The sequence below is a fragment of the Grus americana genome, chromosome 12 (assembly GCF_028858705.1).
Source record: "Grus americana isolate bGruAme1 chromosome 12, bGruAme1.mat, whole genome shotgun sequence".
Classification (NCBI taxonomy): Eukaryota; Metazoa; Chordata; class Aves; order Gruiformes; family Gruidae; genus Grus; species Grus americana.
Genome location: NC_072863.1, coordinates 16,468,535 through 16,482,209, shown reverse-complemented (window position 1 = coordinate 16,482,209; position 13,675 = coordinate 16,468,535). Strand labels below are relative to the sequence as shown.

The 13,675-nt window shown below is 42.7% G+C and overlaps 1 protein-coding gene across 4 annotated transcripts in view; it reads left to right on the top strand.

Annotated features, from left to right (window-relative positions):
- IL1RAPL2 (interleukin 1 receptor accessory protein like 2) overlaps nt 1–13,675 on the top strand; it is a 396,885-nt gene that overhangs the window by 35,434 nt on the left and 347,776 nt on the right. The window contains exon 1 of one of the 4 annotated variants that reach the window (XM_054840039.1): nt 1,080–1,177. The exons of the other annotated variants lie outside the window; for them this stretch is intronic. Within the exon in view, the coding sequence (XP_054696014.1) occupies nt 1,108–1,177 (70 nt within the window). The 5' untranslated portion in view covers nt 1,080–1,107. Of the gene's footprint in view, nt 1–1,079; nt 1,178–13,675 lie in introns of those variants that run through there. 4 annotated transcript variants of the gene reach the window in all.

Here is a 13,675-nt window from a genome sequence, read left to right as displayed (position 1 = left end):
TGGAAGCTCATAGGATCCCAGCAGGGCCAGTCCAAACTCAGGATTTCTGTTTAATGGGAAACTTTGCACACTTTAAATTTAGTTTCTGTTCCAGTTCAAAACAAAACTTCACCTTTTCTATACTTAGAACAAAACAAATCTTTCAGAGCTTTTACATATGGGAAATAAGATTTTACTTTAAAGACTGATGTGTTCCTGAAGGATTTCCAAATGAGGGATTTCCAAGTGTAGAATTTTTCTTTGATTTTTCTTTTGTGTGTGTTGTTTTTATGTAATATTGAATAGAGGCCAAACACACTACAAAATAATCTTTTAAACAAGAAGGAAGACCATAAAACAAAATTCTAAATTTAATGTGGAAATGAATAATTCTTTTTATGACCCAAAGATTTCCATAAATGAGTCACTTGCAAGTAGTTTTCTCAGTAGAATTAAGAAAATCATGATGGGTTGACTCCATCAGCAACTTCAACCAAAAACCATGTGAAAAAAGCCGTCTGCCTAGCCCTTGAATTGTAGTCTGTGCAATGCTGCCGTGTTTCAGCAGGGATCGGTGTCAATGCGAAGAAGGGCTCCCAAGTGAAAGAGGAATGTGATATTAAGAATGTCAATATTTCACTTTCTAAATTGAAATTCTTGGTAGTGTTGAGATAATCCATATGTCTTAATCAACTCCTGGTGTTTGAGTGGGAGGAAGCTAACACAGTAACTAGTTGAGGAGGAGGAGCAGTTAGTCAAAATAACTGCTTTTCTCCCCGAGGACTTCTGGGTTCTGGAAATATTTAACAGATGAAATAGCAAGAGCAGCTGTCCTTAGGGAACTATCAGAGAGGCGTTTGACATTGTGAATCATATAGATTGCTAAATGAATGTTTTGTCTGCAGAGGGCCTGAGGTGTGATAGCGCGGGAGCAGAGTTGAGGAATTTGTCTGGCTGCTGTGATCACAAACAGCAGCGCGGCAATGGCAGCTCCGATGGTGCGGGCTGTGTCTGCCTGCCCAGCGTTCTGGAGAGGGCTTCTGGGGACAGGTATCTGATGGAGCCCCCGCTGCTTGCCTTGCCTTTTGAAATTACCCTGAGGTGCAAGTCTTCAGAGCCGGGTGCGGGATGCTGTCTGCACTCGAAGGCATTGTGCATCTGGGGGGTTTTGCTGCCCATCACTGGGGTACCAAGACAGGTAAGTGAGGCACCCCGCCTGTCTGCTGCCTGGCCTCTGCTATCCCATAAGGGCCAGATCTGGGTGGAAATTCAAATGGCTCCCCAATAGATGTGGGGGGCAGGAGGTGCCCCCAACTGCAGCCCATTGCCTTCTAGGGAGAGAGCACCCATGCGTCCCCAGCTCCTTGTGGCACAGGGTTACTGGCTGCTGCTCTCCTGGGGCAGCTCTGCTGCCGGAGTTCTTCCCTGCCTGCCCGGGGATGGCCTGCTGCCTCAGAATTAATAATTTAACTGATTATGAAGGCACGTTGGCAGATACCGTAGTACCTGTCAAATCTAACTGCCTGTAAATTTAATTAGCGTGCAAAAACCGGCTTTGGAGTATACCAAAACTTAATTAGTCAGCAACTTAAGGTTGTTAGTGTACTCTCCAGGGTAATAATATCCAAAAAAGGGTACGTGAAGGCTGTGATAAAATAATTAAAAGTATAAGATCCTCATGGCATGTTTTCTTTACTACTCATCTCTGCTGTGTATAAATCAGGATGGAGGAATAAGAACAGTAGCATCTTGGAGCTGGGCTCTAATGGTGGGTTTCTTCCCTTAGTAGTGGGGGAACAATTAATTAGCAAGTGCAGTGGCTCAGGTCTGCTCAGTCCTATGCAGAAGACTGAGCCTGTCTTTGGGAACATCCTGTGTGTTTCTCCATGATGGTGGGGAAAATTACACTATTTACAAAAGTATGGACTAGTAATTAAGAATTTGAGACAGAATAGAACATAACAGATTATTTCAGTTGGAAGGGACCTACAATGATCATCTAGTCCAACTGCCTGACCACTTCAGGGCTGACCAAGTTAAAGCATGTTAAGGGCATTGTCCAAGTGCCTTTTAAACACTGACAGGCTTGGGGCATCGATCACCTCTCTAGGAAGCCTGTTCCAGTATTTGACCACCCTCTCAGTAAAGAAATGCTTCCTAATGTCTTGTCTAAACTTCCCCTGGTGCAACTTTGAACCATTCCCATGCATCCTATCACTGGATACCAGGGAGAAGATTTGTGGACCATGGAGTGGCTGGGGGGTTTCTAACTGATGGGGAAGTCTGTAATTAAAGTATTATGTCTTTCAAATGAGGTAATTTGGGAGAGAAATTAGACATTCTTCAGGACTATTGTGAGTAGCTGAGCAGTGGTGACTTGTCCTAGGCCTGTCCCCATCAGACTGAAGAACTTTAGGTATCGGAGTTGCTTCTGGGTTACTGCACTGGCTTTGCAGCAAAGGACGATGGCTTTCTACCCTGAAAGGAAAGCTGGTTTAATGTTTGTCTGCATACTCCTGCCATGCAGTCCTTAGTGGAGAGAAGGATGCATGACTTGTAGCCAGTGTTACTACTGAGAGGTTTTTTACACTGTGATGGGATGGCATAGTGTAGCAATGACTCACTGCAGGTTGCTTGAAAGGAAGGGAATGGGATTTACTAACACTGAGTGTGCCCTATCTATCACACCCCAGAGATGTACACACTTTTCTTCCTAATGTTCTGCTTCAGCCCTAAGCTGCTGAAAAACGTTTATCCCAATGACCTGTATATTTGTGCGAATAGCCTCTCCTATGAACGGAGCATGGACTAAAATGAAAGCAACAAAAATTTCTTAGAGTAGCCCTGGTCCTGACTGCGGTTTGTTGCTAGGTGCTTGCCTTCTGAGTGCTCCTTGTCTCTCATTGTCCCCATGCATCACAGGGAAAGAAGGAACAATGAACTTTCTGATCCCTGAAAGAATATGTAAAAGTCAACAGTGACTAAGAAATGTCTGGAGGGTGAAATCACTTATCCACTTACATTCAAAAATGAAGGAATCAATAAAACATACTTTGGCTTCTCCCTATCTTCCCCAGAGGATGGTTTATAATCACATTCCCTCTCCCATTTACAGCAGGACAGCAAGTTCAGTTCCTGTGCCCTGCAACCCTCATGGAGGAGGTATTTTGGAGGCACCCAGAACTCCTCTAGCTGCCAGTGCTAAACTCAGGTGCCGCAGCCTCTCTAAATGCTTGTGCCATGGGTCTCACCTGTCCAGCTGGGTGGTCCTCCCTCCCAGCCAGCGCAGAATAGGGGTGGTGAGTGGGCGATCTGCTCTGGTACTCAGACTGGGAGATGGAAAACACCAGCCTGTCAGTACCAGACTGTGTACCTGGACTGATGTCTCCAGCACTGCCTGGAGACCCTGTTTCGCAGCATGGCACTAGTGGGAAGGGGCCTGGGTCCATAGCAAAGAGCATCTCCAGGGCTGGTGTTTCATGCAGTGGGAGCATGTTTCACAGTATGATGAACAGCCCAATGGAACCTTGTAGAGTTTTCCTCTAATTCCTGTATTATCACTGGGTGGTATATGCATGTGAGCTGGGGTTTGCTGTTTGGGGAGTTGGTGTCGGGAACAGAATGAGGAAGGGAAGAAAGGCTGGGTGCTGTGTGCGTGCACACGTGTGCAAACATCTTTTCCCCTGGATTTAATACGCATCTCTTGAGTTTCACCATGGTTTCTAGTGAACCTGAAAGATCAAAGCAGGATTTGTCTGCAAAGGCTCTGTATCACATGTACAAGGTTCACTTGCAACTCACGCTGGACCTGCTGAAAAAAATACGACGATTTGTCAACAATCCCCTGCAGAATTGGGAGCTTGTAATAGTACTGGACCAGAAATCTGCTTAGCTCTAGGTTTTTGCTGTGGCTATCTCATGTAACATCCAGCAAAAGTCCAGCTACCTTAAAGTCTATGGAAATTTGAGGTTGACTTGGGTAAAACCAGAATTTTACGTGTTTTTCATCACAGGCCTGTGGCAATGTGAAGAATGACTGACAGGATTCAGAAAACCACCAGATTTCTGGGAGACAGTCTGCATACTGCTGAGTGGGCTTAATTTAATGAACTGAGGGATGCCATGTAATCTAACTGCTTATTATGTTAAGAGGCAGTGGATAATCTAATAATCCACAGGTGGCTATTTTGATTTTACTGTTTGAAATATGTGCCTAACTCTACCAAACGGAACAGTGTTTCTTTTGGTGCTAGAAGTGGTACAGAGCAGTAGATGTCACGTCACCGGTCAGGCATTTAGTCTTTTGGCCTGACCATTCATGATGTGATAGCTCAAAACAAGTTGTCCTACATTAGCTGTGAGGCCCTTCCTGGAGGGGCAGGACCTGGGGCTTGCCTGGTAGCCCCCTCCCCACATGCAGAAGTGGGGGGTGGCAGTGCTGGGGTGCTGGCAGGAGCCCTCACAGCTCTTGGCCGGCTGGTGGGGTGCTGTGGGTGCCCGTCAGGATGGGGCAGCCTCAGACTTCCAGGGATCTTCATTTTTGTGACCAAGAGCTCCTTGCTTTAGCAAAAGTGATGATGAGGATGTGCCCAGTTTTCTTACTGAAAACCAGCAAATGTGATTTTTATTTTTTAAGAACACATGGTAACTTCCTGCCTTCATATGCATGTATAGGTGCTCTGATAACTGGAGAAGGGCACATGTCATTTGTATTTATTTTTGTGGAATGCTTACTATATAAAAAAAGTACCTATTCACAGCCTGTAATCAGGCTGTAATCATTGCCTGTAATCACAATCAATAAATTAATAGATTAATAAATTAACGTAAATATGTTTTTTTCTATTGATTGTGTGTCTGTTTATTGATTTTGGTGCCTGGAAATGCCAACCTTATCTTTGGATGTATCTTCAAAGGAGCAAGCTGCATTTCAATGGGATTTGTGTCTAGTACTTAAGAATACCACTCTTCTGGTGTGTGCCCTGCTCCCCTTTCTGGCAGCATTAATGTTATTGATATAAGCTGTTTCCAATCTTTATCATAAAGCTCAGCTTTACTTCTAATTGGTTTTGGTTCGATTAAATCTAACTGTAATAATTTAATTTTTTTTTTGTTTAAAATTTCAATCATGCTTACCATATGGTGGGTATCATTTATACATAAAAGCTACTTGCTGTTTTACCTTTGGAAATCGTTAGGACCTTCACAGTAAGAGCTTCCTAACCATCTGCTACCCTCTCAAATCTCGTGTTAATTTAGACATCTGCAGTTGTGACTCCAGGGTTATTAAACAGTGATGTCCAGTCGAATGCCCTTGTGCCTGGCTTTCCAAAAATCAGCACTGCAGAAAGCGATCGTTTTAGCCACAACAAAAGCCATTCAATTTGCACATGCGGTGGGCAGGCGCATGCCCCTCCATGCACTGTCCTGCAGGTCCTGCCGCACAGGCAGAACAAGTGGATTTTGCCATCCCAATTAGCTGTGAGTTCAGATTGATGTCCTGTAATCCTTTAATGCTAGAGAGGCTCCAGCATTAGACCCCGTGCTAATCCATTTTTAGAATGTGCATCACACACAAAGAAGATTATGCCATTTTAAAATGAGCTAATTATTTGTAGTTAATCAGAGTATCCCTCAAATTACAGAAGAAAATACTGTAGGTTGAAATCCTGGCCTCGATTTAGTCAGCAGTAAAACTCTCCCTGGCTTCAGCAGTGCAAGACTGGAGTGCTGGAGCACGCTTACCCTGTCACTTCACCAGCTCTGGCTGCCTCACAGCATACTTTGTATTCTGGGGTTTGGGGCATTTTGGTTTTATTTTGCTTTTTTCTGTCAAATTTCTATATGCAAATGTTTGTCAATGAGGAGGAAGAGGTGGCTCCTAGTAACCTCTGATCTTGCAGTGGCTGAGAACAATGGAGCTAATTACAAAATTTAAATATCTAATGTTCCCAGTGTTTAGAGACTTGACGCTCTTCATCTGGGTGCTGTGTAAATTGCAGGTGAAGACAAACTGATAATTTGAAAGCCATACCCTTTTTTAAAAAAAAAGCAAAGCTAATTTCATTGTGTGGTTAATAAATAGCCTTTTAATGTGTGGGGTTTTTTTTAAATAGATATTGCTTACTAACGCTGTTAAAGTTTATTTATATACATTTTTGGCATTGTATTCAACCACAATAATGAAAATTAGACTTAATGCATTCATGTTAATACTAGTCTGTTCTCCCTAAAGCGGAATGCTTTTAAACATGTGCAATAATTTTGCTATTGAATAACAGTGTGATGATCAGTAAAAATATTTTATCTTGGTAAATTATTCAGGTAATATGTCAGTCTAAAACTGATTCTTATCCACGTTAGCCCTTTTAAATAACACAACAAGAAAACTGTTCTAAAATGTATTAGAGATGAATGGATTAAGTATAGCAGTTAAATGCTGGGTTTTCTGATTAAACTTATCTGTTTTTAGTGGCCCAACCGCATGTAATAAATCTTGATGAGGTGGTAAGAGTTTTTTGGGGAAAAAGCTGTATCCTGGGGTGGCAGGTACAGCCACTTAAGTGTTGCGTTTCCCCAGTCTCTCCACAGCCCATGGGCAGGGTGTCTGTCTGACCCATAGAAAAATTAAATACGTTCATATTATTCGGTCACATGGATTTGATTTCTGAAATAGATTATTTTCTGTGAAAGTGAAAAAAGTTGTCCACTCTCTGGCAGGTAGATAAGACAGTCACTGTGTGCAGATGGCAAAAAGACCAATTTAGGTTACCAACGTATCCGTTCAAGTCTATGGAGAGTAAAAATTAGGCTGAAAAATGCATGCATTCTCTGAAAAATCAGTGAAGAGAAGTATCTAAAATGCTTTTTCATTTTTTATTCTTAACCAAATTTCATAAATATTTTAATATGAAGTATTTGGTTTTCAGTTACCTCGATGTATGGATTTTTTAGGAAAGTTGGTGGTGACTGTGTTTCTTGGGAGGATGTGGGTAGGAGGGGGGTGGCAGATGGGAAAGTCAGGAGAGGGTTATGATACACTTTTTAAAGGAAATGCAAATAGAAATGTAATTAAAAAGTAAAAATGAAAGAAAAAAAGTGTTTCTGGAAGGATCTGTTGGGTGAAGCAGGGTGGCTATGCTGTCGAGACGAGGGTTGAGGCGCAGAGTTTTAGCTTCCATTGTGGGTCCACAGCCTTCCTGGCTGGAAAGGAATGAGTTTTGATTTCAGCCTGGCAGAAGCACGAATGTGAGCTATTTGTGCTTTTCTTCAGCCTGGTGTAACTCCCACAGCCTGGCTGTGGCTAAGCGGTTCATTAGGGAGTGTAATTGACCTTGAAATGTGCTGTGAGTGTGGAGGACAAACTCTCTCACACTTTGGGGAACTTGTTTATTGCCAGTTGCTGCTTGTTCCTAAGCCTTAATTTAACTTCTTTCAAATTCCTCTTTTCAAAATCCCTTAAACAAATCCATGTGGAACAAGGAGAAATGGCAATTAAGAAGTTACAGTGGTGGGTGCTTGCCTGCAGGGAGGAGTATAGAGAAGGAAGCCCTGTGAGCGGGGATGTCCTCAGGGCTTTGCTCCTGTAGGAAGCCCTGTGGACCCAGTGCTGCTGCTGCTGTGGGAGCCTGGGTCTGCAGGGACCTTTTTTCCTTTTGTGGAAAGGAGATACCAGTAGAGGAGCTGAATGGAAAGTGTAGCTGTGCATTAATTTTCATGTAGTTATTTTATTTAAGCATCTCTCTTGCTGATTTGAACTTGAAATAGGGTGCAGCCGCTTTGCCTCGCTGTTTGTGCTGCATAATTGGAAATGAGCAGAGCGTGCTTCCAAGATGGCAGCACGCTTGTAAAATTTTTGTGAGTTTGAAGATGAGATCATTGCGCGATGTTCTCATACGTGGTGAGGCAGATGTTAAAATGATCTGCATGTGATATAGTATCCATATCCGTTCAAGCCTTTGTTGCTTCTGCTGCAGCTGTTCAGGTGAATGCACTACGATTCCTTTACTCCAGCCCTACGGTAATTTACACAGATTTTGCAGATCCCAATACCTGTGTTTCTTTAGCTCCTGGGATGAGGAAATACAGATTTGCCTAAAGCTGTGAGGTGGCTTTGTACAGCATGATAGCTGGGAGTGGGATGGGTGAGTAGAGTGCCTTGTCCCCTCCAGGAACTGTACTCTGTATCCATCTCCTTCCTCCACCACTGGCCTTTGCTGCGTGGAGGGGTGGACTCTGGAGGTGATCAAGCCTTCTGTTCAAGTTTAGGTCTGAAATCACTTTGCACAATTTTTTAACTGCTTGTCTTCATTATTACTGTCTTACTATTGTCCATGGTGCTTTTTGAGCTGGGGCTGTACCCATCAGCTGCTCTGACGTCTGTGCTGGCTGAAGGTCGAGGGTGTGGATGGGAGCATGGATGAGGGAGTACATGGATTATAAGTCACCTGGACACTGTTGACTACTTCAGGATGACATTTCCAAGTGGTTGTGTCTTTTACATTTTGCTTTGAAAAACCCCTCTTTGTCTCCACCAGCAGACTTGTTTCTGGACTAGATCCTCACAATTGTACTAACAAGTCATGCCAGTTTGTGCGTATTTGTTTAATTGCAGACTCTCTGAAAACAGTTTAATACAATTTCAGCAGTGGGAGGTGTGTGCTTTGTCTTGTTACTTCCAGACTAAACTGCTTAATATTACCAACCACTGTGTAATGTGACTGCTGGCAGTTTAATTAAATGAACTGTTTTGCTGCCTGAAGTTCAGCTCCTGTCGTTGCAGCTACTCACCTTAGAAGAAAAGATGTGGTGCTTGTTGCACAGCCAGAAAATTCAGGTATAGGGAAGCAAAGAGACTTGTCCATTTCCATTCTGGAGGAGGGATTTCGGTGAGAGTCTTCCAAGTCGTAATTCACTACACTAAGGCTTAGGTGAGGAGTTCTTTCTGTACAAGCTCCTTCTGGGTCCATCCTGTGGTGGAAACCTTGATTTAATCTTTCTGCAGAAGGTAACACTGCCATTTTGGATGCTGCTGATCCTGATCAGGCTTTGACCATGAGGCTGGAGAGACCTGCACCTGGTAGCCCTACTGCGTGGTAAATATTCCTGTTCCCAGGGATCCCTAGAGTCTGCCCGAGTGCACCTTTGTGCACAGTTGCTCATTTTTCATTAAGCAGTGATTTGATTAGATAAAAATAAAAGTTGCTTGAGCATTCACTTTTGCAGTGATGCATAACAAATTTATGCAGATTTGAATAGGACTAATCTGCATTCAAAATATAAAAATGTGATTACTAACCCGTATGCACCTGTACTAAAGTTTAATCGGGTACAAATATGAACAGGGAGAAAGAAGTTTAACAAAATGCACAGCCTTGAATTTGGGTATGAATTAATGCAGAGATCCTTATAGTGTTAATGATGATTCAGGTGTTTCCGGAGTAAATTAAATCTTTCAGTAATTTAAGAACACTGTTATTCTTTAATTAACTTTGACTTTATTAAAAAAAAAAATCCTACTTTCTGCAGGCTTTTCACTGTTGACTTGCTTTAGCTATCCTGTTCTAATGGCATCAGTTCATGTCTAGGATCACCCTGAAAACACATATTACTGATTCTAATCATGCGTGAATCAGTTTACAATGAATGTAGTTTCCTTGACATAAAGGAAACTTTATCAATGCTAACAGTGCACTGGGAGGTCAGGACTTAAAGTCAGAAGAGTTTTAAAGAACACATTATTACTCATTTTCATAATAATTTTGGTGTTGTTCAGTGATTTGCAGCTTGTGTTCAAGTTCAGTTCTAGAGCATATCACTTGGCTGTGAAGGTTTTCATGGTCCAGGACAGTTGGATGTCAGTGGGAGTGCATTTTACCTGATGTTTCTTGCTTCCAGGATGCTCTGAGAAGGCTGTTAATGTTCCGTGGTTGAGCAGAGAAGAGTGAATTCAGGTTGTAGAAATGAATAAATAATGAGAAGAAAAGCTGAAAGTCAATTACCATCACTTGCTTCTCATTCTTAGGGCATGTATCTGAGGGGAGACTCCAGCCCTTGCAGTACCCATCTTCACAAAAAAACCCCATGTTACTTTTATAATGAAGCAAGTGAATGGAAAGTACTGCTGCCTGGTACCACTACTGTACTGAAAAGCTGGCAGTGTTTGAGCAAGGTTTTGTCACACACTGAAGCAAAGTATTTCCCTTGTAAAGGGTACAGCGCTGGGAAAGTAAACCCTCTGCCTGGCTGAGGAGGCCGGGGCAGCCAGCAGCGTGGCCAGCTTGCCTGCCTCATGCACAGTGTGGGCAGCCCTGGTCACTGGAAATGCTTCCATGTAGAAGCTATCCAGAATGGGTTTCTTGAGGACCAAACTCATTCCAGTGGGAATGATGCTGTGATGAGGATAGCTGTTCTCGGAGAACCTACCAAGTAAACATTGCACGTTGTGACCACCAGCAGTTGCAGCTGGGTCCTGCTAACCCCTTTGGGTTAAGAATGGTTCTTACTAAGAGATTTCTGACACATTTTGATGGAAAGCAAATGCAAGTAGTGGGAATGCTTTAAGTAAACTGAGCTGACATCAGATAATCAAAACCATTTAACACTGTGACACAAAGTGACAGCATCACAGAATCTCAAAATTAAAGTTGACACTCTGTCCTATGCATTGGTAGATACAAGAACGACCAGCACCGTGGCGTGGGTTAATCATGGACCATCAGGATTTCCTGAGTGGCTGTGACGCTGTGGGGCTGGCCCATAACCTTGGTGTTGTTTTAAACAGAGTGGTGGTTTTGCATAGAAATGAACAAGCCCTTGAAAAAGTAAACTGCTTAAAAAGTGTCTTGTACAGAAGGCTCAAAATGGAGTGTTGTGCGGGAGCAGCAGCTAGGGTTATTTGCTGTAATGACCGCTGTGTTTGTTGAAAGCTGTGTGCGCTGAGAGGGGGTTTGTGATTGGAGCCTTGCTAGGCGGAGCCTACCCTTGTTTAATAAGAATATCCCCAAATGACTGTAAGGGGAGTCTTAAGTTCTTACGCATCTGAGACCTCTCCGTTTACACATATTTCCCAGAGGAAACAGTCCATATTATTTCCTTTAAACAGTTACACAGGTTATGTGCTACTCACAACAGCTGCTGCTTGCAAGAAGCTTTGTTTTGTTAATGTTACCTTTGCCAGAAAATACTGAAAACTGAAAATAAAATATCTGTAGCGATGTGTTCAACAGGAAGCTGCATTGGTGCCAGGATGGAAGGAGACAGAATAACAGAATTCTGTAGCAAATAAGGTATTAACCTTCAACGTGCAAAAAGATTGGCTGTGTGAAGAAAGGATGGCCTGATTTGGCAATACTTATGAGCACCTGTGAAGGCTTTGTGAGTCTCGGGGCTGTACTGAGTTTCCAAGAAATACCTTCATGTTCTAGGTCCTTAAGAAAATGATAGACAGTGAAGGAACCACCCAACCTGTTTATACACTAGCATGCACAGTGCTGACTTTACCAGTGTCATAGTAATTCTTGGTTATCAACTGTTTGATCAGGCAGATGGGAAAGGGTTTTATCCTGCACTGCCATCCACAAGGTCTCAGAGCTGATGGTGAACTGAAGACAAGGATAAGATGTTCCACAGACCCTGGAAGATCTGATAATTGCTTATCAACAAATGACTAAATGACTTGAAAACAGACAAATGAGGATGTGCAAGTGTTGTAGGTGAATTGGCTTCTAAGAGGTCAATGTTCTGGGAGTGTTCATGGGGTCCCAAGTTGCTTTGACAGCACTGGCCCTTTCAGAAGGCATTTGCTAGCGTCAGAATGATATTTTAGAGAGGTTTAATGAGCTCTTGAGGAGGATAGAGGAGTTTCTTAATAGAAAAGGAAGAGAAAGTATACTAAAAAAAAAAAAAAAAAGAGATGGCAGTGAGGAAGGCTTGTCTTTTTTTGTAGTTATTCCGTATTTAGGTGGACTCTGTGCTCTAGTATCTACGAACAGCCTGTGAGTATAAATGTTCCAGGAGAAGGTGGTATTTCAAGACAAAATACTCTGATATTCCAGGCTCAAGTGAGCTCATGGTATATATTTAGCAAAGGATAGCTTTGACAGTGTCACTGCCACTGGTTGGATGATGTGGCATCATCCGGCATTGCCCTAGAACATGTTCAGGCCATGGAGGTGTGATGCGTGGGTATACAGCAAATGCATATTTAAAGCTTGACTTTTCTTTTGGGTATAGAAAAAACTCCATTTTCCATTTTGGTTTACCTAGGGTTTGGGATTGCAGTGTGGTGTGGGAGTACCCTGAGTGTTTAGGAGAGGGAATCCAGTGAAGTGCTAGAAAGTCACCATAGAAACATTCATGTGTTGAGAGTATGACAGAATTGTTTCTGTAGCTACTTCCTGAGGCTTTAAAGGCTGATACTTTTCAGAAATAGTGGAGTGCAACCAATTAATTGAATGGGGAGATTCAAAGCATTACACACTCGGATGCCTGTGTGTGGGGAGAGGTGGGGATGCTTTTAGATCAAGTCCTTTGCTGTAGTGGGCAAACATGTCATGTATTCCCCTTCATTTTATCAAGATGTATTGTGAAAGCAGTTGGATCCAGGCTTCCAGTACTGTTCCTCCCTCAGAACCACTGGGCTCTGGTGACTGGAGACTACCTTCTCATTCCCACCCCAACGGTACCCATTTTTACTTGGGGCTGTGTAAATAGCTTTTCTGCCTCCCTGGTGCTTCCCCCAATGTACTTAGGGGACAATTATTTTGCTCCCTTCATCTTGCAAAATTGAATCTCAGTTTGCTTGTTCTCCTGGATTATCCTTCTCAGCACTCCTTTCAATGTGAATTTCTCAGTCATGCGTGACTGGAACCGTGCAGTTCTGTGGAGCCTTCTTCCCATCAGCTTGTCATGTCCCATGGATGCGTGAAGTCTTGAAGCGGACATGTCCATTGGACAAGGATACATTTTCCTTTAGCAAAAGCTTCAAGGTGGTTTGTATTTGAGTTTCTTGACGAATGATCATGTTGTTGGATACTGAATTGTCCTCTACAAGAGTTCAGAATTGTTATTAGCTTACATCTCCAATGCTGTGAGGGAATATTAAGCATTAAGTAACCATTACATCTGTTTAAAATTCACATACCAGTTCTCACTTGCACAACAAATAACCTCTTGCTCACTGGCAGTTTCTCTAGTCAAACAATATTTTGCCTCTGTCTGTCTTCATCTTGTTTTAGAAGAGTAGGGAACTAAAAGAGCCCTTGGATGTCATTTGCACATGACAACTGGTTTGTGTGTGCTGTTGGCACTGCTGTGCGTGGTTGGCTCACCAGGACATCTGGAAGCTCTGGTAGGTGCTTGGAGTACAGATAAGGAGCTCAAAGCTTCCAGAAGTTCTTTGCTGTGCTGCAGTCTGATGGAGCAATGGACCTTCCCGAGGCTTCTGCTTTTTGCGTATAATAATCTTGCAGATAGAAATGACATGGGGTAGTATGGCAGTAACCATTGATTGACCTTTCTGTTAGATAATCTGAGGTAGTCAAGTTTTGTACCCAATTCAGAAGACGCATTTGGTCAGTGTTGTTTTTTTTTAATCTCTGACTATATCTATTTGTAACAGCATGCTTCTGGAGTTCTGTTGACAGTAATGAGTCTTCAGGTTCTTCCTGCTTTTTATCCAGAATTCTTGAGCATT